Source organism: Somniosus microcephalus, chromosome 6 (assembly GCF_052327205.1).
Source record: "Somniosus microcephalus isolate GS21.2 chromosome 6, FLI_Smic_1.0, whole genome shotgun sequence".
Classification (NCBI taxonomy): Eukaryota; Metazoa; Chordata; class Chondrichthyes; order Squaliformes; family Somniosidae; genus Somniosus; species Somniosus microcephalus.
Genome location: NC_140992.1, coordinates 44,177,534 through 44,202,696, shown reverse-complemented (window position 1 = coordinate 44,202,696; position 25,163 = coordinate 44,177,534). Strand labels below are relative to the sequence as shown.

Here is a 25,163-nt window from a genome sequence, read left to right as displayed (position 1 = left end):
TGATTTACTACTTGCATATAATTGTCCATAACATGGATTTTGAACTGATTGAATTTCCTAAACGTCTGCTTAGTCATTCAACAACAACAACTTGCATTTGTACATTAATTTTAACATGGAAAATGTTCCAAGGTGCTTCACAGGAGCATCATCAGACAAAAATTGACACTGAGTCAAAGAAACAGATATTAGGATGGATGACTAAAAGTTTGGTCAAAGAGGTAGACTTTATAGAATGTCTCAAAGGAAGACAGAGCGGTGGAGAGGCAGAGCGATTTAGGAAGGGAATTCTAGAGTTTCGGGCCTAGACGGCTGATGGCACGGCCATCAATTGTAGGGCGATGGGAGTCGGGGATGCACAAGAGTCCAGAATTGGAGGAACACAGAGTTCTTGGTGGGATGTAGGGTTGGAGGAGGTTACAGATTTAGGGAGGGCCGAGGCCATGGAGGGATTTGAAAACAAGGATGAAAATTTTAAAATCAAGGCATTCCGGGACCAGGAACCAATGTAGACCAGTGAGCACAGGGGTGATAGGTGAACGGGACTTGGTGTGAATTAAGATATGGGCAGCAGAGTTTTGGATGAATTCTGATGAGGAAAGCCATCTAGTCGTCCTTCAAAAATGATCCCCACCACCCTGAAACATTACTCTGTACACTTATTCTATTCTGGTGTGGGATTCATTTCTCTGTAGGCTACTGTGAAAAATGATATCTTGTGGCCTGTATTTCATACAATGGGCAACAAACTTTGTTTCAGGCATTGGTCCCAAAACAAATGATGATCATTAAGAGGTCAACTCCTTCCTGCTTTCAAAAGTCTTCTCTTGAAATCAGACTTTTGCTCCCTCTCCAACTTTTTTTATGTTTTCCTTTTTCCCTCCTGCTTTATGTCCACTGTTTCCCACCTCTCTGTAAAGACTTTGAAATCTCTTCCCTCGTGTGAAGAGCGCTATAGAAATATCAATTGTGTAAATTGAGAGAACTATTGAAGAAAAGTGTGATTAATGCAGTATCTTCTTGTTCATCAGACCTACCTCATCATAGTCATTCTTTTCTTTTATGTGTTTCACAATGTAATTTGCCCCATCGATACCTGACTTGATCTCTGCATACAGCTGGTCTGAAGTGTCCTCATTATCAATGCCACTGCTTCCAAAACCTGGTTTAAAAAATTGCATTTATTTTTATTCCCTGATGGAAGGGATTTTTAAATAAAATATGTTTTTTTTTAATGAGGCTAATTCATACAAAAATACACATAAGAAAATTGGATTCATCCTCTCCAGGCTTGCCCTGATATTTGGATTCAAGAAAGGGAAATTCAGATTTGGAAGAACTCTGATGTTAGGATCAGTAAAAGTTCACCTTTAACTTTTTTTAATATAAATTACGACTTCAAGTTTCAGCTTGAAAAACTGGATTATAAAATGTAGAAAATTATATATCATTCTCATCAGTGCAGCATAATCTCTTCTATAATACTACAAGTATGACATGCAAAGTAACTGGCAATTTTATTTATCTAAGATTGTAAATCATTTAATTCAGCATAAAGAACCTTGGCAAAGAAATTGGAACCTTTAACGCCGACCGTTAAAGCCGGTTTTGAAGAAAAAATAGCGACCGCCTCGCTTCCACTCACTACTGACCCCAAACGCGGCGGCCACCATATTGGGCAGGTCAGCAGCACTGCCGTTGCCTGCGCTCACCTCAAATATTTCAATGATCAAGAGCGAGACGTCAATCAGCGTGCAACGCCAAATTGACACACGCTGAGTGACTTTGGACGTCGCCGCTCCTTTTAATGGCATCTCCAAAGCACGCCCATGCGTGCAGCCGTTGCCAGCACATAGACCCGGGAGAAAGTGGAAGAGATCTATAGATCTCTCAGTCTTCAATAACTATGCAGAGTATGTGCAGCCCCACCGAGCCCAGGCTCTGTGACAGGTTTGCATTCTTAACTGAGCACTGTTTCAAATTTTGACATTGTTTGCACTAGATGGTGTAATCAGGAATTTGATGACACGTGTAGCATGAGTTTTCATAACTTCAACAAAAATTTATTTTGAAAAAAATAATTAAAGTTTTTTATGGGACTAAAAATAAACTTACCTTTTTTAAAAGTATTTTTAAATTATAAATGAGTAAAAAACATTTTAAAAAACTTTTTTCAACTCTTATGCTGGTAAAAGCAGGTCTTATGCCTGCTTTTACCAGGCGTAAGATTTCTAAGGGTTTTCTGCAGGCGGAGGTTCTCCAGGAAGCGGAACTATCCGCAGAGGCCCTTCTCCAGGGCAGGCGTCCGATCTGTCAAGAGCATTCTTGACAGATCGGAAATGCCGGTTTTCAGTGCATGCGCTTTGCAGGCCTGAAACCGGCATTTCCGATGTCCCTACAGGTGTGTACACAGCCCGTAGGTATCGGAATATATGGCTCAGTGTATTTTTATGCTTTGGTTTATCTTGCACCCCCTCTCTGTCAACCTACAAAACACGAGAAACATAACCAGAAACATTCTACTTCACTTTCATAAATCACGATTTCCTGATAATGTTGCACAAATAGTTTAGACCCGACCTTCGGCCTCCTGCTGATCATACCGCCTGAAAGAGCGCATGGCATGGTAGGTTCTGTGCTGCGCTCATTTAAATCAGCAGACAGCACAAAAATAACAGTGCTGCCTGCGTCCTTTTTATGGGCGGGAGTTAACCTCGGCCCGCGGTGGCACCACCCGTTTTCGAGCTTTATCGAATTTTTATGCCCATATTTTGAAACTGTGCTTCAAAAAGGTTCAAAATGACAGTAGCAATTACTTTTTGTTACTCGTCATTAGTTCCATGGAAATTTTGATGTCCTCTCAGTACAAAGCAGGGATACAATCAAGGTCTCTAATGCTTAACTATTCACCGTCTTGACAGTTAAGCCATCAAGGAAACCGTTGAACTTTCCTTTAATAATCAGAGCTAGCTGGAATCTGTCTGATTAATCTATTAATGCAATTTCAGTGCTGGGGGGTACTCACTGAGAGTTGGCGTGACTCGTGTCCTCAACCCATGACGTTCAGATTGTTTCTCAAACATAAGTTCACTTCTGGATTTGATGGTAAAATATTCTTGTGCTTTGGCAATGTATCCAATGGAGCTGCTACGTCGTTGCATCACACCGTTCCCCCATGGTGATGGCTCATTGTCATCAGGGTGGGACATATGCAGGATCCGTGGGAGTTTTTCCAAAAAGAGCTAGAAAATTAAAATAGGATTGTACGGATAAATGCCTTTAAAAGCGAAATCACTTTCATTAAAAATGATGCAATGAAATGATATATGTGTTATCACAGTCAAAATAAAAATGCAAATGTATTTCTCTTGCATATTGCATTTACCAAGCTCTGACCAATGTTAGCTCGGCCTTAACGTTTGCCAGGTAATGGCTGATTGGCACATTGATGTTTGCTTTGCAGTTGAAAGGTGCAGGGTTTACACCACAATTCTCCACACTTCAAGCTCCATAGGCTGCGTTGCCACGGAACAGAAGAAAGTGGAAGTTAGGCACTTCCGCATGGAAAGGGTAGAAGAGAAAACCTATTGGGCATCACCCTCCTTGCCAACCTAGCATACCTTCTGGTGACCGGTTCACGAGAAACACTATCAGAAGCTTGGAACTAGGCAGGCTGGCAGTCTCTTTGTTGGGAAATGAAACAAAAAAGAAAAAGAGAAAATGTGGCAAACAAAAATTTCAAATTGAAATTTTAAACCCAAGCTTTCTCTGACAGCCCACTGAGTCTATATAGTGATAACTCATACAAACCAAGATAGACCAATTCAAAGGCACCCAGAACCGAGTAGCTGGCCCTGCCAACTTTGAACTTAATGTGGCTTCTCAGCACTGCATTTTCTGCTTCTTTCCCTCCAGTGGGCAACCAAGATGTGCCCATGCTGGCACTGTGCCCACCAGAATTATTTAAACTATTTGCCCCCATCCTGACCCTGAAAGGGTCAGCGGCGCAGGTCATCGGTGGATCTTGATTTCCACTCCACCACCATAATGTGGGATCAAGGAATTCTGGCCCCCATATTTCTAATTTCACCTAGAGCATCCTGAATGGAAATAGTTTTGTTTGGACATCATTTTAATAGTCTTTTCATTTCAATGTTTTTAGTTTTCCATTTTATTCACTTTTCCAAACTGATGCAAGGGGATAGGGGTAAGTAGGCAAGGGTAGAAGAATACTAATCATTCAAGAAAACCCCTTAATTCATTTGGCTTTTTCCTCCTTGAGGAATGGGATATTGACTTGTTATTCACATGGAGAAGGTGAACTCTACACAAAGGTGTTACTATTGTTACTGTACCCATTTAGTCCAGGATGAGAGAATGTGAGTGCTGGGAGTTCGGAAATGGAAGTTTAACACAATGACACAGTTCACTACCACAATGGTGACCAGACTCATTATGAACATCAAGTATCTGGAAAACAAAATAGGCAAGGTTACTCAATGCTCTCCTGTCAAAATCAAACTCAGCTCCTTGATCAGTTTTCAAATTGTACAAGATTGAAGCTGATTTGCTGATAGAAACAGTAGAGTATTTTCTTGACGTGAAAATGCCATATTCAAGACTCAATTACCTCTTACTTTTAAATGTGATGTGTTTAGTGCATTGTCCTTTCATCTCTGTCATTGAGGCAAGTGCCTGATAGTAAAGCTCTAGTGATGTTTGGGCAACACTTACTGGGGTCATTATCCATGGGAGCAGTGGGTAGGCTTTGTTGTTCCAAAGTTGGGTGTGGTGGTCACCTTCACAGCCACAGTGAGAGCCGTTCAGGCAGATGAGCACGGCTGCAGCGCCTCATGCAGTAGGTGACAGAGCTGCCCTGTTGCCTTTCTGGTAAAATGCACTCTTCTAATGCACAACTCCTCAAAGGTCCCCATATGACCTGTACTGCATACATATTCTATGGAGCTAATGTGACATCTGGTAGACTGCATCCTCATTAAATGCTGCCTGACCATCCTTTGCTCCATCCGGAGATGTTTCTCCTCTTCCTCCATGATAATGGCATATACAGGTATCCTCATGGGGACTGCCGTCCCTGTTTCTGAGAAGCCCTTTCTGTGGATAGGGGGTGGTGAAGATTAGGGGTAAAAAAAAAATCTTGGTGGTAAAGAAAGTGCAGGTATCTGAAGGCAGATGGGAAAAAAAATCACAAAAAAATTGTTTTCCAGCTGCAGAAATTGCTATTCAAACTCTCCAGACTCGTCAAGCTAAGAAAGTCATCACTTCCGCCTGTGTTAGCTGACCCTGGCAGCTGCTGTGCCGTGTAAATCTCAGTTACCCACAGCGCATTTGGAGTGCAAAGCCAGGAAACTTGGAGTTGCTGCACCATTGGTTCTCATTTTGTCATATTGGGACTCGGAGGGCTGAAAACATGAGAGGGAACTCGGGGAAGCGTTGTCACATGGTAAAACCTTACACCCAATTTTGCTGCCTGAAAATAATTTATGCAGTGCTAACGTGCTGAAAACAATGATGAAATTCACTTTCCCCACCCTGTGTATATATTTGTCATGGTATAATACTGTACATATAATTTGGATGGTGCAAAAAGCTGGCCTTTATATGCTGGGCAAGTTGTAAGTATTTCAGAAAGTCTTGTTTCTCCTATTCAACCTAAATAAGCTTTCTGCATTTATTATGGTTTACTTTTGATCGTGTGTGTATTTAGAATCTCACAAGATGCTCACTTGATATTCTTCACCATCCCTGGGCATAGTCATGCCACAATAACTGTACCTCTGCAACTAATTCTGGACAAGGAACTGGTTTGGAGTTTTTCAAAGTCTATAGCAAAGGTTTATGATCACTCACTTGCCAATTAGTGGAACAGCTAGAGCTGTCTCTGGTAACCTTTGTGAAATCAGCAGCAGAAAGACAGACTGAGCAAGTAAGACAGAAATAGACAAGGTCATCTTCTCACCACCTGAGAAAGAATAGAGAAAAGTAAATCAACAAATTTATATATTGCAAGTTTTGTGATTCGTTAAATGTTCCTGCCCTCTCTGGATTAAAAAGGATCAGAATATTTTGATGTCATGTTGAAAACAGTTATTTAGTTGTTACTCTAACATGCTATGTATGGAATCTAAGATTATGGGTTTGAACTTGCCACCTTCCTGCCTCCCCCATTCCCCACATAAAAACTTCCACATCTGGCTGTATCATTTAAGTGAGGCACTTGTCTGTCTATAGGAAGGGAAGAGGAGTCATCTCCAGTTGACCTTGTGTAACTCCTTACAGCTAAATGAGGAAGACCAATGACAGAGTAGGCCATTCAGCCCTTCGAGCATTCAATAAGATCATGGCTGATCTTCTACCTCAACTCCACCTTCCCGCACTATCCCCATATCCTTTGATTCCATTAGTGCCCAAAAATCTATCGATCTCTGTCTTGAATATATTCAACGACTGAGCCTCCACAGCCCTCTGGGGTAGAGAATTCCAAAGATTCACCACCCTCTGAGTGAAGAAATATCTCCTCATCTCAGTCCTAAATGGCCGACCCCTTATCCTGAGACTGTGACCCCTGGTTCTAGACTCCTCAGCCAGGGGAAACATCCTCCCTGCATCTACCCTGTCAAGCCCCTTAAGAATTTTATATGTTCCAATATGATCACCTCTCATTCTTCTAAACTCTAGAGAACTCTACTCAATCTGTCCTCATAGGACAATTAGGGTATTCTCAAGCAGTCATTTCCCATGAATTCTTGTTACACCACTTGGGACCTGGGGTGTATTCACACACACGGCTGTAGCAGCACTAAAGATGATCTGTAAACAGGGTCAATGGCAGATCGAACTGAGATCCAAATTCAACTGCCTCATGACAGACCTGACCTGCAACTCGCAGATTGTAATATCAATGCCATCCTCTTCAGTTCAGGTCCCATGAGGCAAATTTTACCCATGCCAAGAAGAAAAAAATAAATTTAAATTTTGAAACATCATTCCCCACTCGGTTGGGATGAAGTTTGAAATCATTTTAAAAGTTAAAAAAAATCAATAAAGCTTTTTGTATAGCATGTCATGATGTCAGGACATTACAAATAAAGAAATCCTGGGGAGCTCAGATCATGTTTTTGAGGTGTCTGTGTGAATGGGGCTTCCAAAGCAATGGAGTATGAATGCTCCCTTAGGTGTCATTTTGGTGTATTTGTTAGCACTCTCACTTCTGAGTCCAAAGATTGTGGATTCAACCCCCACTTGAAGAGTTCAGTACATATTCTAGGCTGACATTTTGTTGCAGTATTGAAGGAGTACTGTGTTTGTGAAGGAATAAGCCATATAACCTATTCAGAAAAATTACACCATCTTATGAAAGACTTCTGGCCTTATTAAAACATGACAAACTGGGTTTGGAAATTTAGAAACCTAACGATGAAATAGCTGTGAAAGCATTCTGGCTATTGAGATAAGACAGTTGTTGACCTGAATAAATAACCTTATTGAAACAGAAGGTAAAGGGCTCTGACAGGCTGACCTTTGGGAACAAAAACAATGGTTCACCATGGATAAGGTGTTCTAATTTACACTTCGTAAAGAAGCACATAAAGTAAGGAACATCTGCCCTCGTAAAGATGCCATAAAGTAAGGAACACCTGCCATCACACCATTTTTTATATGGTAAACTTAGAACACCTAGAGATGAGACATGAGTCTGGCTGAGGTGGCAGTAAGAGTTTCAGAAATAGGCAGAAAAATGACTAGAGATAATTAGCTTGCATCAGCAGAAAACCTTAAAGGAAATACCACTGGAAAAGGGTATAAATATTGAACTCTCAAATGGGATAACATACTCGCTTTAATCGGGCAAAGCGATTCTCGGCTTCAGAGGCGGTTCTGTAAGTCTCCAACTCTTTGTACCTCGGAGATCAAAGGTATTTGATTTTGGTGGATATCCTGTAGAACACTAAGAACTGTAATACCGTAGTGAAGTTAAGATTTAAAAGTAAGATTCTCTGATAATAAGATTGTAAGTTTTCTCTTTGGAACTGTTAATGTTGTGATTGACTCACAAACTGTAAATTACATGTCAGTTCTTTAATAAATCTATATATTTTTAGAATTGTCTCACAAGACTTCTGTATCAAAAACTTGCGAACTCAATCTTTGTACACTCTTTGGTGAGGAGTTGCAGAATTCTGAGGAGTTTTTGGGACCCTCATAATATCTGGAACATTACAGTCTAGCTAAACTTATTAAAAGTGCTATCTGGAGGACAGTAACATTCTCGGGTTGTTCCTTTCCTTTAGGGAGAGATAGTCTGGACCTTTAGACCCAATTAAGCGTCTTTAGGTTTTGGCTACCTCAAACTTTAGTTGAAAGTGAACGTCTTGAGAAATACGCCTGATCCGGGGTAGCCCTAAAGGGGCTAGGACTAGTAATTATCCCTTCATGTTGTCAGGAAGACTGTCTTTCCGATGAAATGTTAAAGCGAGGTCTTTTCTGCCTGTTCAGGTGGGTATTAAAGATCCCAAAGCATTATTTGAAGATGAACAGGGAGTTCTCCTGGTATCTTGGTCAATATTCATCCTTCAGCCAACACCACCAAAAAAGAGATTAGCTGGCCATTTATCTCATTTACTGTTTGGGATTTTACTGTGCACAAATCGACAACAGTGACTGCATTTCAAAAGTAATTCATTAGCAGCAATGCACTTTGAGATGTTCTGAGGACATGGGATTGGGGGAAATATATTAGCTTGGAATTGAGGATTGGTTAATGGACAGAAAACGGAGAGTAGGAATAAACGGATAATTTTCGGGTTGGCAGGTTAAAGCTAGTGGGGCTCCACAAAGATCAGTGCTTGGGCCTCAGCTATTTACAATCTATATCTTGGGCCTCTGCTACTTACAATCTATAGCTATAGATGAAAGAACTGAGTGTAATGTAACCAAGTTTGCTGATGATACAAAGCTAGGTGGGAAAGTAAGCTGTGAGAAGGACGCAAAGAGGCTGCAAAGGGATATAGACAAATTTAGGTAGTGGGCAAGAAGGTGACAGATGGAATATAATGTGGGAAAATGTGAAATTATCCACTTTGGTAGGAAGAATAGAAAAGTAGAATATTTTTTAAAAGACAAGAGACTAGTAAATGTTGGTATGCAGATGGATTTGGGTGTCCTTGTACACAAATCACAGAAAGTTAACATGCAGGTACAGCAAACAATTAGGAAGGCAAATGTTATGTTAGTCTTTATTGTAAGGGTGTTAGAGTATAAGATTCAGGAAGTCTTGCTGCAATTACATAGGGCTTTGGTGAGACCACGCCTGGAGTACTGTGTACAGTTTTGGTCTCCTTATCTAAGGAAAGATGTACTTACTTTAGAGGGGGTGCAACGAAGGTTCACTATATTGATTTCCTGGGGTGAGAGGGTTATCCTATGAGGAAAGATTGAGTAGAATGGGCCTATATTCTTTGGAGTTTAGGAGAAGTAATCTCATTAAACGTATAAAATTCTTAGAGGGCTTGACAGGGTAGAAGCTGCAAGGCTGTTTCCCCTGGCTGGAGATTCTAGAACTAGGGGTCATAGCCTCAGGATAATGAGTTGGCCATTTAGTACTGAGATGAGGAGAAATTTCTTCACTCAGAGGGTTGTGAATTTTTTTAATTCTCTACCCCAGAGGGCTGTGATGCTCAGTCATGAGTATATTCAAGACTGAGATCGATAGATTTTTGGACACTAAGGGAATCAAGCGATGTGGGGATAGGGTGGGAAAATGAAGTTGAGGTAGAAGATCACCCATGATCTTATTGAATGGCCAAAAATGTGGCAAATGAATTTCAATGTAGGCAAATGTGAGGTCATCCACTTTGGACCTAAAAAGGATAGAACAAGGTACTTTCTAAATAGTGAAAAGCTAAAAACAGTGGAGGTCCAAAGAGACTTGGGGGTCCAGGTACATAGATCATTAAAATATAATGAACTGGTACAGAAAATAATCAAAAAGGCTAATGGAGTGCTGGCTATCTAGAGGACTAGAATACAAAGGGGGTAGAAGTTATGCTGCAGCTATACAAAGCCCTGGTTAGACCACACCTGGAGTACTGTGAGCAGTTCTGGGCACCACACCTTAGGAAGGATATATTGGCCTTGGAGGGAGTGCAGAGGTTTACCAGAATAATACCTGGACTCCAAGGGTTAAATTATGAGGAGAGATTACACAAAGTAGGGTTGTATTCCCTAGAATTTAGAAGGTTAAAGGGTGATCTGATCGAAGTTTTCAAAATATTAAAAGGAACAGATAGGGTAGATAGACTCCCCAACCAGCGGAAATAGTTTCTTTCTAAGACTAGGGGGCAAAGTCTAAAAATTAGAGCTAGACCTTTCAGGAGTGAAATTAGGAAACACTTCTACACATAAAGGGTGGTAGAAGTTTGGAACTCTCTTCCACAAACAGCAATTGATGCTAGATCAATTGTTAATTTTAAATCTGAGATTGATAGATTTTTGTTAACTAAAGGTATTAAGGGATATGGGCCAAAGGCCAATATGGAGTTAGGTCGTAGATCAGCCATGATTTCATTGAATGGCGGAACAGGCTTGAGGGGCTCAATGGCCTACTCCTGTTCCTATGTTCCTATATTCCTATGATACTAAACTTGTGGAGTGTGAATGCCCTCATAAACTTGTTTGGGAAGCAAAGAGACGTGATAGGTAATTGAGAAATCATTTCTGTTATATGAAAAGAAAAAGCCTGTTTGTAGTTTTGATGGATAATTAAATAGGTACATGAAGATACACTTTAATCTAAAACTAACTAAGCCTCTACCACCGCTGCACCAAAATATGAGAAGACAGACACAAGGAGACATGTATAAAAGGAACAAGAATACGAGAGAGTTACAAACAAATACAAACAAAAAAAATATCAAAAGTATGTGAATGCAGAAAGTAAGAGGAAGACAGAAGAATAGAAAACAGAAAGACAAAGATAGGGAGACAGAAAGAATTAGTGAGTGAGAGACAAGCAGAGTGACTGCTACAGGGAGAACGAGAAACATTATTTTGTTTCTGAGCAAAAAACATGGAGAAAAACTTTATTAAATAATATATTCTGTGTTATATGGTATAATGTTCCTGTGATTATAAAAATCAATGTGAGGAACACCACAATGATGAACTAGTATCAGATCAAATTGATTTTGTCCTTAAGACCATCCATCTTTTGGAATCACCATGATAGGAAATTTAAATGTTCATTGTCAAAATAGGTTAAATGCTCCAACATTGAATTTTTGTTTACTGTTAAGCTTCGCCATGTGAAACAAATTGGAACAATTATCCAAAAACTGACAGAAGTGCCCCATTACCTGAAACAGCAGATCACTGCACTGCATCATTTTTGCATCTCATAGCGAGATCATAGGTGAAGTTGACGTTTCAGTGGAGAACTTGGACTGTTCCCCTTGTTTGTGAATCAGATTCATAATGCCGAGAATGTCGAACAATTCACCAAACAAACTAAATGTATTTGTGCCAAATGAATGCATACAAGAGCTTTTTAGTTCATTTCCATGGCAGTGCTGCTTTCTCTCTGGAAACCTGAATCAATACGCTAAGTACACAGTGCATGCATAACAACACTGGAACACAATTATTATTCGCTTACAAAAAGTTCCAATAAACCATTCCAAGAAAGCAGTAGTTCAATGCTAATTGTGTTGAAACCATCCAAAAATGGTTTCCAACTTATCAGAGATTAAAATCTAACCAACAAAGATCTTACATTACATTCCCTACACAACAGTGAGAATACGTCAAAAGTAATTCATTGGCTGTTAAGCGTATTGGCAAGTCCGGAGGACCTGAAAGGTGCTATATAAATGCAAATTCTTTCTTTCTTATAATGTTTAAAAAATCCATCCTGGGATGAGTCAAATCCTATTAAGTCAAATCTCTGTATCTGATCAGCCCTCTGAATAATTGTTTAATCGATGATCCCATATTCACCTCTGTACAGATAACCGTAGCTGTAGTAAATACAGCTGCTTGATGGTAGCTGTAGTAAAGACAGCTGCTTGATGGCAGTCGGATAAATAGGAAGCCATCTTGGCCATGCGGCAGTACTACACGAGCTGGCACTGACTCAAGACCTAATAAAGAGTACTCAACGATATCTACTCGTAAGCCTCTTAATACTACGATATAAGATAACATTACATGGTACCAGGATTTATAGAACGCACGATACGGGCATACCACAACAATGGAAGGGATAAAACCACCGACTAGCCTGCAACTTGAAGGAAATCTGGACGAAAATTGGCGCGAATTCAAACAACGCTTTCTTTTCTACCTCACAGCAATCGACACCACGACTAGCTCTGGAACACGTAAGGTAGCTTTGTTGCTAACAGTGGCTGGCTCGCAGGCAATCGAGCTGTATAATACATTTACGTTCGCAGCGGAAGGTGACAAAAATGATCTGGACAAGGTGATAGATTGGTTTGATAAATACTGCACACCTAAAAAGAATGAAACGTTCGAGAGATTTGTTTTTCGCTCCCGCGGGCAAAAGCAAGGATAATCCTTTGATGTTTTTCTGACAGACTTAAAAACAAAAGCACAAACATGTAACTTTGGAGACTTGAAGGAATCGATGATACGCGATCAGGTCGTTTTCGGAATACTTGACAAGAAGGTGAGGGAGAGAATGCTTAGGGACAATGACTTAACTTTGGATGCTGCAGTAAAAATATGTCATGCTAGTGAACTCTCAGCGATGCACATGCAAAAATTCGATGGGAGAACTACAGCAACGGGCGTGAGAGCGCTGGGACTGGACAACCTACTAGTGGATGTAGTACACAGAAGGGACACAAGAGGGCGCACAGAGTTCAGGACTATGGCGCCATATGATTGCAGATGGTGCGGCAATAGACACGTGGCAAGACAGTGTCTGGCTTATGGGAAGAACTGCGTAAAATGTAAAGGCAGGAATCACTTTGCTAAAATGTGCTTTTGGGAAGAGAAAACCAAAGGTAAAAAGACAGTGCATGCTATTGAAACTGAAGACACAGAATTGGAGACTTTGTATGTTGGAATGGTGCAAAATGACTTAAAACAGGGTAAAGATATGGAATAGGAAGTACATTCCGTAGGACTAAAGACTGAAGTGTGGATAGCCCCCTTGCTGGTAAATGGCACCATTGTTCCCTTCAAGCTAGATACAGGTGCTAAGGCAAACCTCATAAGCTGGAGTGATGCACAGAATCTCAAAGTGAGACCAAAAATACTGAACAAGACAGTGGCTTTGAAGGTGTACAATGGACAAAGTATTGAAACAAAAGGAACGTGTAGGCTGAATGTTAAGGTAAAAAATCGCATTCACCCATTGACGTTTGTTATAGTGCCTGAAGGACATGAGTCACTGTTGGGGGATAAGGCATGTGTGGATTTGGGCTTGGTAAAACGAGTCTATACTATTAATGAACTGAACTGTGTGCAGAGTGCCCCCCAAGGCAGTACAAATATAAAGCATGATGCTATAACACACAAGTACGCGGATGTATTTCAGGGTTTCGGAGCACTGCCCTTTACATACTCCATCAAACTGAGAGATGACACACAACCTGTGATTCACGCACCCAGGAGAGTTCCAGTGGCCCTCTGTGAGAAACTGCGGAAAGAGCTAGACTGCATGGAGGGACTAAGTGTCATAAAGAAGACTGAGGAACCGACTGACTGGGTAAATTCCATGGTTTGCGTCAATTCAAAAAAGACATAAATTGCGTGTCTGCATGGATCCCAAGGACCTTAACGCTAATATAAAAAGAGAGCACTATCAAATCCCAAAGAGAGAGGAAATAGTCAGCGAAATGACAGGAGCAAAATTCTTCTCCAAGATGGACGCCTTGCATGGATTCTGGCAGCTGAAACTTGATGAAGAGAGTACTAAGCTGTGCACCTTTAACACCCCGTTTGGTCGGTACTCTTACCAGCGCCTGCCCTTCGGCATTAGCTCCGCCCCAGAAATCTTCCACAGAGCAATGGAGCAAATCATCGAGGGCCTGGATGGTGTGCGGGTATACATAGATGATCTGGTAGTATGGGGCTCCACTCAGGGAGAGCACGACACCAGACTGGAAAAAACACTTCAGAGGATACGGCAGTATGGACTCAAACTAAATAAAGACAAATGTCAGTTCAGCGTCAATGAAATCACATTCCTCGGGGACAAGATTTCTGCAGAAGGGATTCAGCCAGACAAGTCAAAAGTAAAGGCCATACATGACATGGAAAAACCGAAGGACAAGAAAGGGGTTCAGCGGGCCCTTGGCATGGTTAATTACCTAGGGAAATTCATTCCAAATCTGGCAGTGAAAACCGCTCACTTGAGAAAACTGCTGCACCAAGAGACAGAGTTCCAATGGGAACATGAACATGAGAATGAATGGAAGGGGCTGCTACACATTCTAGCAAGTGAACCCCTACTGAAGTTCTTCTGCCCTGAAAAGAGGACAAAAGTGTCCACAGATGCCCCTAAGGATGGATTAGGGGCTGTCCTTCTACAGGAAGATGAAGGAGAATGGCGACCAGTGGCATATGCGTCACGCTCCATGACGGCTACAGAGTGCCGGTATGCGCAAATAGAGAAGGAGTGCCTGGGCTTGGCATTTGGGTGTGAAAAATTTCATACCTACATCTATGGACTTCCCAAGGTTATCCTAGAAACTGACCATAAGCCACTGCTAGGGATCGCAAAAAAGAATCTGTGTGACATGTCATCACGGATACAGCGCCTAATGATGAGACTACAATGTTATGATTTTGAGCTCACATATGTGCCAGGGACACAAATGTTCATAGCAGATACACTATCCAGGGCTGCGCCTCGTGCCACATAAAACAGTGAAACAGAAGAGGATGTGGACCTTCATGTGGATATGGTCTATGCAGCATTGCCTGCCTTACAGGAACAACTATCAAAGATAGTCACAGAGACATCAAAGGACCCTGTTCTGAGGAAAGTGATGAGAAATCTTCAAGAGGGTTGGAAGAAAGGGTCATGTAAACAATGGGGCAGAAATTCGGGTCGGGGGCTTGCCGCGCGTGCAAGCCCCCGATCTGCACTTACCCGACGCGCCTGCCTTCACCTCCAGGGACGCCTGGAATTCCTGTTTGAAAGAGAAGAATCCCGGGCAGCGTCTGACGTCACGCCGCCCAGGAGTGCAGCCAGCGCGAAGCCTGTAGCGCGCTGTGCAAGTGAGACACGCCCCTTGAGGTCTCAGTTTAATAGGACACGCCCCCAATGTTTCTCACAAGCTGCAAAGCATTTTTACATGCAGAGCAGCATTTCAAATAGGTTTTTGGTATATTTATGAAGCTTTTGGTAACTTTTATAAACTTTTAAAAATGTTTACATTATTTTGAAGAATCTGAAGTAGTTTTAAACAGGATTAAAGCAATTTAAAGACTTTTAAAAGCCCTGAGAATTTTTTTCATTCCATTTATTTATTTAGCAACGTCGTCATCATACGTGTCTTCACACTGTTCCCTTTGGGGAACTGTATGAAGTGGTGGAAGGATTTATGTCCGTGATTAACGCTCATTCCGTGACCGTAACCATCTTTGAACCAGCCATTAGGGTGGTTAGTCCTATGGCGGGAGGGTTTTACGGGCTCCCACAAGCTATACGAGGAGGGGGGGCCACCCACACCCACGGACGCAAATATCCCACTGGATGTCAACCCAGAATTTAGAGCCGGAGCTCCGACTCCACTTGCCGGGACTGTCTGGAGCGGGGTTCGAAACCCTACCCCGTCTGGCCCAGCAGCGGGGATCCTACCGCTACGCCAAAGGCCCACTCCGATTAGCAACGTGAAATGGCTGGAATGAGCACAATTCACGGCATTAAAAGAACTCACAATTGAACTGATGATGACCTCAGCAATCTCCTCAACGAGGTGGAGGCACAGCGCCTGCTCATCATTGGTAATGAGAAGTCAAAGGCGCCGCAAAAAGGACAGATGATAGCTTGGTCTTTCAAGTGGCAGCATAGGGCTCCAGTCACGGGGAGGGAAAAGGCGCAGGAAACGTATGGGTGTCACCTTTTGCGCGGAGTGGGCCTTTTGCGTAGCGGTAAGCATCCCTGCCGCTGGGCCAGAAGGAGTAGGGTTTCGAACCCCGCTCCAGACAGTCCCGGCAAGTGGAGTCAGAGCTCCAACTATAAATTCTGGGTGGACATCCAGCGGGATACTTGCGTCCGCGGGTGTGGGTGGCCCCCCCCCCTCAGGTGGGTTGTGGGAGCCCGTAAAACCCTCACGCCATAGGACTAACCACCCTAATGGCTGGTATGAAGATGGTTATGGTCACGGAAGGAGCGTTAACGTGGCCAGAAATCCTTCCACCACTTCATACAGTTCCCGAAAGGGAACAGTGTGAGGATACGTACGACGATGACCTCTTGCGCAATGCACCTCCTTGGACCCTCAGTCGCAGATGCGAGGGGGCAAATCGTGCAATTGTTAAATTTTTCATTTTATTGACATGTAAAATGTTGGCCCAGTAATTCCGTTCCAAACGCGTGAGTACGGTTGGGGTACTCACGCGTCTGGCCGAAGGAAATGCCGGTTTTCAGCATGCACAGCGCATGCGGGGAAAACCGGCATTTCCTGTCCTCTGAACGAAGGGGTTCAGAGGCAGAACGCGTGCGCAGTAAAATTCACCGGTTTCATTCATGCTTTCAGTGAGGTTAAGTCCTTACAACTTACACATGAAAAAAGTATGAGTACAGTTGCTCCAGAGGCTGCGGAGGAAGATATATTTTATCGTGGAGCTTCTGAAAGGCAATATTTTTGTTTGGGAAAGGGAGGAAAGTTATTTTAAGAAATGCTGAGGTAAGTTTTAAAGTTTATTTTTGTTTTTTAAAACGGGTTTTCAGTACTTTAGGTAGAAGGAGCAATTGTGGCTATGTGAATTGAATTTGCTGTGTTTATTAAATGTGAAAATGACTCCAACATTTTTAAGAAAGAAACTTTTCATCAGTAATATATTCTTTTAAGTAATTATGTATGTATGTCTGTATATATTCCTTTGCGTATATGTATGTATATATTCCTTTACTTATGTGTATGAATGTATGTATTTAATTATGACTTTCAGAGAAAGTAACTTATTGGAAAATCATAATTAAATACATACATTCATACACATAAGTAAAGGAATATATACATATACGTAAAGGAATATATACGGACATACATACATAATTACTTAAAAGAATATATTACTGATGAAAAGTTTCTTTCTTAAAAATGTTGGAAATGTTACATTACTCATTTTAGAACAGTCATTTTCACATTTAATAAACACAGCAAATTCAATTCACACAGCCACAATTGCTCCTTCTACCTACAGTACTGAAAACCCGTTTAAAAAAAAAAAATTAAACTTTAAAACTTACCTCATCATTTCTTAAAATAACTTTCCTCCCTTTCCCAAACAAAAATATTGCCTTTCAGAAGCTCCACGATAAAATATATCTTCCTCCGCAGCCTCTGGAGCAACTTTACACATGCTTTTTTCATGTGTAAGTTGTAAGGACTTAACCTCACTGAATCCATGAATGAAATTGACGAAGCTCACTGCGCACGCGCTGTGCCTCTGAACCCCTTCGTTCAGAGGACAGGAAATGCCGGTTTTCCCCGCATGCGCTGTGCATGCTGAAAACCGGCATTTCCTCCGGCCAGACGCGTGAGTACCCCGACCGTACTCACGCGTTTGGAACGGAATTACTGGGCCAATATCATCATATTCAGTCTGAGCTTTCTGTGGTCAATGGACTACTGCTTAAGTGTGACAGGATTGTAGTGCCCATCTCTATGCGACGAGAAATGCTTAACAGGATACATGAAGGGCACCTGGGTGTGGAAAAGTCAAAAAGGAGAGCACGTGAGGCACTCTACTGGCCAAACATGAACTCTGATATTGACCAGATGATCAGTGAGTGTGCTACATGTCAGGAGTATCACTACAAGCAAACAAAAGAGCCCCTCATTACCACAGAGCTCCCATCACAACCTTGGGAAAAGGTAGGAACTGATATTTTTCACTACGAAGGAAAAGACTATTTGTTAGTTATTGATTATTACTCTAATTATCCTGAGATTGCTCTCCTACCCAGCACCACGTCAAGAGCTGTGATAACTCACCTGAAGTCAATCTTTTCCAGGCAGGGCATCCCTCTAACTCTGGTCTCTGATAATGGCTCTCCCTATGCCAGTCATGAGTTTCAGTCGTTTGCTACAGAGTATGAGTTTAAGCATGTAACCTCCAGCCCGCTCTACCCTCAAGCCAATGGAAAAGCGGAGAAGTGGGTACAGATTGTGAAAAGACTATTGAAGAAAGCAGCACACAGCAACACTGACCCATATCTGGCCATGATGTCATACAGGGCGGCCCCGCTGGAAAGTGGCAAGTCTCCAGCTGAGCTCTTACTGGGTCGCAAAATCCGTACTTGACTTCCCAGGCATGTCACACCTGATCACAGAGATGAGGTATGGGCAGACAAGGCCCGGAAACTTCAGCGGAAACAAAAAACGCTCCATGACCGCACAGCCACTACACTAGTGCCTCTACAGGAGAAGGATGTAGTTCGCATTGAAGGGCCTGGGTCATGGAATCAAAGAGCCACCGTTCTACAACAGGTTGCCCCCAGGTCATACAGGGTCATGACAGAAAATGGCAATGTGCATCGCAGAAACAGGAGGCACCTACTGAAAACCACCGAGACCTATCAGCCGCAGGAGGACAGAGAGGATGAGCTGATGATGGAAATCCGACAGAGTGATGAGGAGACGAGGGCAATGTCACAAAGTGATGAAGTACACAGGGGTGACAATGAGACAAGGGATCCGTGTGGTACAGACATGAACTTAATGGACACAACTGGGTTGGCCCAGCAAATACCCGCTCAGCTACGCAGGTCACAGCGCACCAGAAAGCCTGTCGTTAGACTCGACCTGTAGACAAGGGAAAGACTGTAAACAGCTAATGGACTTCTGGGTGTGGGTAGTGTTTATATGTACCGGCAGTTATTGCAAGGTATAGTTACACTGACAGTTTTTACATGTTGTTAATAGTAATTAATAGTAGTTACACTGACTGTTTTTATATGTTGCTAATATGTGTTCTATGTGTTATGTTATGTTGTTTACTGTTTATGTCATCGTTGAGGGGGAAAGATGTACAGATAACTGTAGCTGTAGTAAAGACAGCTGCTTGACGGTAGCTGTAGTAAAGACAGCTGCTTGACGGCAGTCGGATAAATAGGAAGCCATCTTGGCCATGCGGCAGTACTACACGAGCTGGCACTGACTCAAGACCTAATAAAGAGTACTCAACGATATCTACTCGTAAGCCTCTTAATACTACGATATAAGATAACATTACAACCTCTACCCTACAACCCCTCTCGTTTTTCTTTTTCTTGTCTATTTTTCTTAATACTATTATATTTAGTGCTGCTTTCAACGTTTCTTTCTTGTTCCTCCTAAGATGTAAACACAATCTCCTGCACCTTTCCCTCTGCATCCCTCCTCATTGTATTCAAATCAACACAGGTGGCCGGCCCATTGTAGAACCCATCCAGTTTTTGTTCCATTCAAATCAATGGAACAAAAATCAGGCGGGTTCTATAAAGGGTGGGCAAGCTGCTCTGCCTAGTTACTGCCCAAGTGGTGAAGTTGAAAATTATCTGTGTCATTTCAGGTTACTATAGTTTGTCAACTTTCTCTGCAGTAAAGTCGAGCATTTTTATTAATTTGGTGCAAGCGTCTTTGAAGAAAAACCCGAATCCTTTCTCAATGGGTCGGTGACCAATATTGATTATTTCTCGCACTTTTGTGAATGGGAAGGGCAAAACACTCTCCTCACTATCTGATAATTTGTCTGTTCAGATTTTACTCAAAGTCTATTGCAATTCTTACATCTGGCAAAGAAGCCTCCCCACCTTCATGGAATATTATGCATCAGCAAATCATTGCAGCCGTTAAATATCACACAGACCAGAGGTAATTTCTCTGTCAGCGTTGCCTTCAGACAGAATACCTGAAGATTCTCCAAGACAAATGAAATCTTATCACCAACAGTAGCCAGGACTTCCATTTTAAAAATTCCAGTGCTCTGGCCTAACTACAATTCATAATTAAAGATACAATATGGGCATACACCCCGAAGTAGTGTGGCCATTCCGGAGGATTCCAACAATAAAGCTGTTAACTCAGCTGGCAACCCGATACAATAGGTCCCAGCCTTAAGTGCAAGTTTCCTGCATGGCCACTCAATCGCTATCAATTAGTCGACAACAGACCCAGACATGAGGCGAGGAAACCCCTAGTGGGTCCAAAGTCACCAAGCATGCTAGAATCACCATATAACTTATCTCTTAGTATATGCAGCTCCATCTAAAATTCTACAAAAAGATAAATATTTCTGTTTTTATTCCATCTAAAATTCTATTGCCCCCAAGATGGTTGCTGTGGTAATAAAAAAGAACTACTTATGGATAATTATACAATCATGCAGAGGAACACTCACTGTCTGCAGGAAGATAAAAGGCTAATGATGCCAGGAAAGAAATGAGGACGCAAGGAGTAAGGATGTTGATGACATAAAACAGCGGTTTGCGTCTGATAATGAGGTAGAATGTTACATCCTGGTATTTGGTGCTGCTACGGCCAACATTTTCATGGATATTCTTTTTTGCAGCTTTGTGAATAATTTCCCATTCACCGTTCTCTGTGTAAAATGAAAAATAAAGAAGTCAGTAATAATTAAGAAAATGCACGGTTAATTTTCCTTCATGTACCAGGCACAAATATATTACTATATACAAATCTACACAGCAGAGGTGGTCCAGTATCGTCTTCTTCCCCTCCCCCACCTCTGATCTTTTGTGAAGGATCTATTCAGGCTGCAGTTGTTTCAGATTAGTAGTTGCATACAGTTCGAATGTGATAATGCTGTTTTCCCCTCGTCTTACTTTTTTTAAATTGAAATTTGAATAACGTTTGTCAGTATTTTGGAGCTTGCAATGACAGTTATGCAAATAAAAACAGCTCTTCAATGCCAAATTAGCTTTGTTCTGTACTTTTCTTTGATATATTGTATTTGTAGTTAGTCATTTCCCTATAGGTCCTTATGAACCAGAGAAACTGGGTTTAAAATGGAGTCATTACAGTTATATTAACTCACTCAACCTTACATATGTCCTTTGTTTTGTTAAAATAAAAAGTTGCAAAACCATTTGCAGCAGTTGCAGAATTATCTTATTAGTGAGCTTCTACCTTTCTTCTTCTTAGGCAGTCCCTCGGAACCGAGGATGACTTGCTTCCACACTAAAAATGAGTTCGCAGGTGACTGATCAGTCCAATGTGGGACCTACAGTCTCTGTCACAGGTGGGGCAGACGGTGGTTGAAGGGGTGGGTGGGTGGGATGCTTGGGTTGACGTGCGCTCTTTCCGCTGTTTGCGCTTGACTTCCGCTTGCTCCCGACGAAGAGACTCGAGGTGTTTGGCGCCTTCCCGGATGCTTCTCCTCCACTTTGTGCGATCATGGGCCAGGGATTACCAGGTGTCGGTGGGGATGTTACATTTTTTCAAGGAGGCTTTGAGGGTGTCCTTGAAGCATTTCCTCTGCCCACCTGGGGCTCTCTTGCCGTGTCGGAGCTCCGAGTAGAGCGCTTGTTTTGGAAGTCTCGTATCAGGCATGTAGACGATGTGGCCCGTCCATTGGAGCTGATCGAGCGTGGTCAGAGCTTCGATGCTGGGGATGTTGGCCTGAGCGAGAACACTGACATTGGTGCGCCTATCCTGCCAATGGATTTGCAGGATCTTGCGGAGGCAGCGTTGATGGTACCTCTCCAGCGCTTTAAGGTGCCTGTTGAGGATGCTTAAGATGCTGCACATGGTCCATGTCTCTGAAGCATACAGGAGGGCGGGTATCACTGCTGCTCTGTAGACCATGAGCTTAGTGCTGGGTTTGAGGTCCTGGTCTTCAAACACTCTCTTCTTCAGGCGACCGAAGGCTGCACTGGCACACTGAAGGCGGTGTTGGACTTTGTCTTTGACGTCTGCCCTTGTTAACAGTAGGCTCCCGAGGTATGGAAAGTGGTCCACGTTGTAACATAGAAGATAGGAGATAGGAGCAGGAGTAGGCCATTTGGCCCCTCGAGCCTGCTCCGCCATTCAATGAGATCATGGCTGATCATCCAAACTCAGTACCCTGTCCCTGCCTTCTCCCCATATCCCTTGATCCCTTTAGCCTTAAGAAATATATCTAACTCCTTCTTGAACATATTTAATGAATTGGCCTCAACTGCCTTCTGTGGTAGAGAATTCCACAGGTTCACCACTCTCTGGGTGAAGAAATTCCTCCTCATCTCTGTCCTCAATGGCTTACCCCTTATCTTTAGACTGTGACCCCTGGTTCTGGACTCACCCGCCATCGGGAACATCCTTCCTGCATCTAGTCTGTCTAGTCCTGTTAGAATTTTATAAGTTTCAATGAGATCCCCTCTCATTCTTCTAAACTCTAGCGAGTATAAGCCCAATTGACCCAATCTCTCCTCATACGTCATTCCTGCCATCCCAGGTATCAGTCTGGTGAATCTTCGCTGCACTCCCTCCATGGCAAGAACATCCTTCCTCAGATAAGGCGACCAAAACTGCACACAATACTCAAGGTGTGGTCTCACCAAGGCCCTGTACAACTGCAGCAACACATCCTTGTTCCTGTACTCGAATCCTCTCACTACGAAGGCCAACATACCATTTGCCTTCTTAACCGCCTGCTGCACCTGCATGCTTACCTTCAGCGACTGGTGCACAAGGACACCCAGGTCTCGTTGCACTTCCCCTTCTCCCAATGTATTGCCGTTCAGATAATAATCTGCCTTCCTGTTTTTGCCACCAAAGTGGATAACCTCGCATTTATCCACATTATACTGCATCTGCCCAATCACCCAACCTGTCCAAATCATCCTGGAGTTTCTCGGCATCCTCCTCACAGCACACACGCCCACCCAGCTTTGTGTCGTCTGCAAACTTGAAGATATTACATCTGGTTCCCTCATCTAGATCATTAATATATATTGTGAATAGCTGGGGTCCTAGCACCGATCCCTGCGGTACCCCACTAGTCACTGCCTGCCGCTCGGAAAAAGACCCGTTTATTCCAACTCTTTGCTTTCTGTCTGCCAACCAGTCCTCTATCCAAGTCAGTACCTTGCCCCCAATCCCTTGTTGTCCAAGGCCTCATTGTGGATTTTGATAAACCGGGGTCAGTACTGTGTGGCGGGGGCAGGTTGGTAGAGGACCTTTGTCTTACGGATGTTTAGTGTAAGGCACACGCTTCGGTGAAGGTGTTGAGGACGGTTTGGAGTTTGACCTCAGTGTGCGCAGACGCAAGCGTCATCTGCATACTGTAATTCGATGACAGAGGATGGGACGACCTTGGATCTGGACTGGAGGCGATGGAGGTTGAAAAGTTTCCTGTTTGATCTGTAGATTAGCTTACTGAGGGCGAGAAGGAGCATTGCAACAAGGAAGATCGAGAAGCGCGTTGGTGCGATGACACAGCCCAGCTCGACCCCGGTCCGTACGTGAATTGAGTCTGTGGTGCATCTGTTGGTCAGGATCACGGCTTGCATGTCGTTGTGAAGCAGGCGGAGGATGGTGACAAACTTTTGAGGGCAGCCGAATTTGAGGAGGACACTCCGTAATCCCTCACCGTGACAGTGTCGAAGGCCTTTGTGAGGTCAAAGAAGGTTATGTACAGCGGTTGGTTCTGTTCCCTGCATTTCTCTTATATTTGACGCGCGGTGAAGATCATGTCCATTGTGCCCCTCAGTGGGTGGAATCCGCTTGCGATTCTGGGAGGAGTTCTTCAGCCACTGGGAGAAGGCGATTGAGGAGGATTCTTGCGATGACGTCCCCTGTGGCAGACAGCAGGGAAACTCCTCTGTAATTACCGCAATCGGACTTGTCATCTTTCTTGAAGATGGCCATGATTACGGCATCTCTGAGATCTCCTGGCATGCACTCCTCCTTCCAAATAAGAGAAACGAGTTCAGGTATTCACACCAATAGTGCTTCTCCGCCATGCTTTAGTGCCTTGGCGGGGATTCCGTCTGCTCCTGAGGCCTTGTTGTTCTTCAGTTGTCAGATGGCCTTTTCAACCTCATGCCGGGTGATGGCAGGTAGCATGCTGCGGGATGGAGTTGAGGACACTCGCGTCGAAAACAGAGTCTCGGTTAAGGAAATCTTTGAAGTGCTCCTTCCAGTGGGCACTGACTGCCTCTTTAGCCTTGATGAGTACCTCTCCGGTCTTGGCCCGCAGTGGGGTAGGACCTTGGGTGCTTGGGCCATAGGTGGTCTTGACTGCGCTAAAGAATCCACGCACGTTGTGTTTGTCGGCTAGCTGCTGGATCTCCTGCGCTTTCTCCACCCACCATCTGTTCTTTAGGTTGCGAGTTTTTTGTTGGACTCGGCCTTCAGGCGTCTGTAGAGCTGCTTTCTTGCTCTCGAGTTGTGTTGCTGTTTCCAGATCAGGAATACCTTGCGCTTGCGGCTTATTAGCTCCTGAATCTCCTGGTCGTTCTCATCGAACCAGTCTTGGTGTTTCCTGGTCGAATGACCGAGCGTCTCTTCACAGGTGCTGATTATGGAGGCCTTGAGTGCAGAACAGGCGCTGTGGACACTCTGTGTCTCTGAATCACTGGGAATCGTCAGGCTGGTTGTGAGGTGCAGGCTGAATAGGGCCTTCTTAGCGGGGTCTTTGAGTGCTCCAGCATTGATTTTCCTGTGGCATTGTTTCTGTTACTGCTGCTGTTTTTGGGCTACATTGATGGAGATGACAGAGTGGATTAGGCGGTGGTCTGTCCAACATTCATCAGCTCCTGTCATGGCGCAGGTGATGCGGACGTCTTTGTGATCCCTCGCTCAGACAATGACGCAGTCCAGCAGATGCCAGTGCATGGAGCGAGGATGTTGCCATGAAGCCTTGTACTTGTCTCTGTGACGGAACCAGGTATTGGTTATGACAATGCCATATTCTAAGCATTTCGTCAGGAGGAGGGTACCGTTGGAGTTAGTTTT

General features: G+C 43.2%; 1 protein-coding gene across 4 annotated transcripts in view; it reads right to left on the bottom strand.

The window, feature by feature from the left end:
• The window catches only part of chrnd (cholinergic receptor, nicotinic, delta (muscle)), an 84,387-nt gene that overhangs the window by 4,737 nt on the left and 54,487 nt on the right, over positions 1 to 25,163 (bottom strand). For all 4 annotated transcript variants that reach the window (XM_085990108.1, XM_085990107.1, XM_085990104.1 and 1 more), the window contains 5 exons: positions 20,605 to 20,805; positions 5,872 to 5,983; positions 4,356 to 4,470; positions 3,026 to 3,242; positions 1,038 to 1,162 (listed from right to left, as the gene is read on the bottom strand). In XM_085990108.1, the coding sequence (XP_085846234.1) occupies positions 1,038 to 1,162; positions 3,026 to 3,242; positions 4,356 to 4,470; positions 5,872 to 5,983; positions 20,605 to 20,805 (770 nt within the window). The remainder of the gene's footprint in view (positions 1 to 1,037; positions 1,163 to 3,025; positions 3,243 to 4,355; positions 4,471 to 5,871; positions 5,984 to 20,604; positions 20,806 to 25,163) is intronic.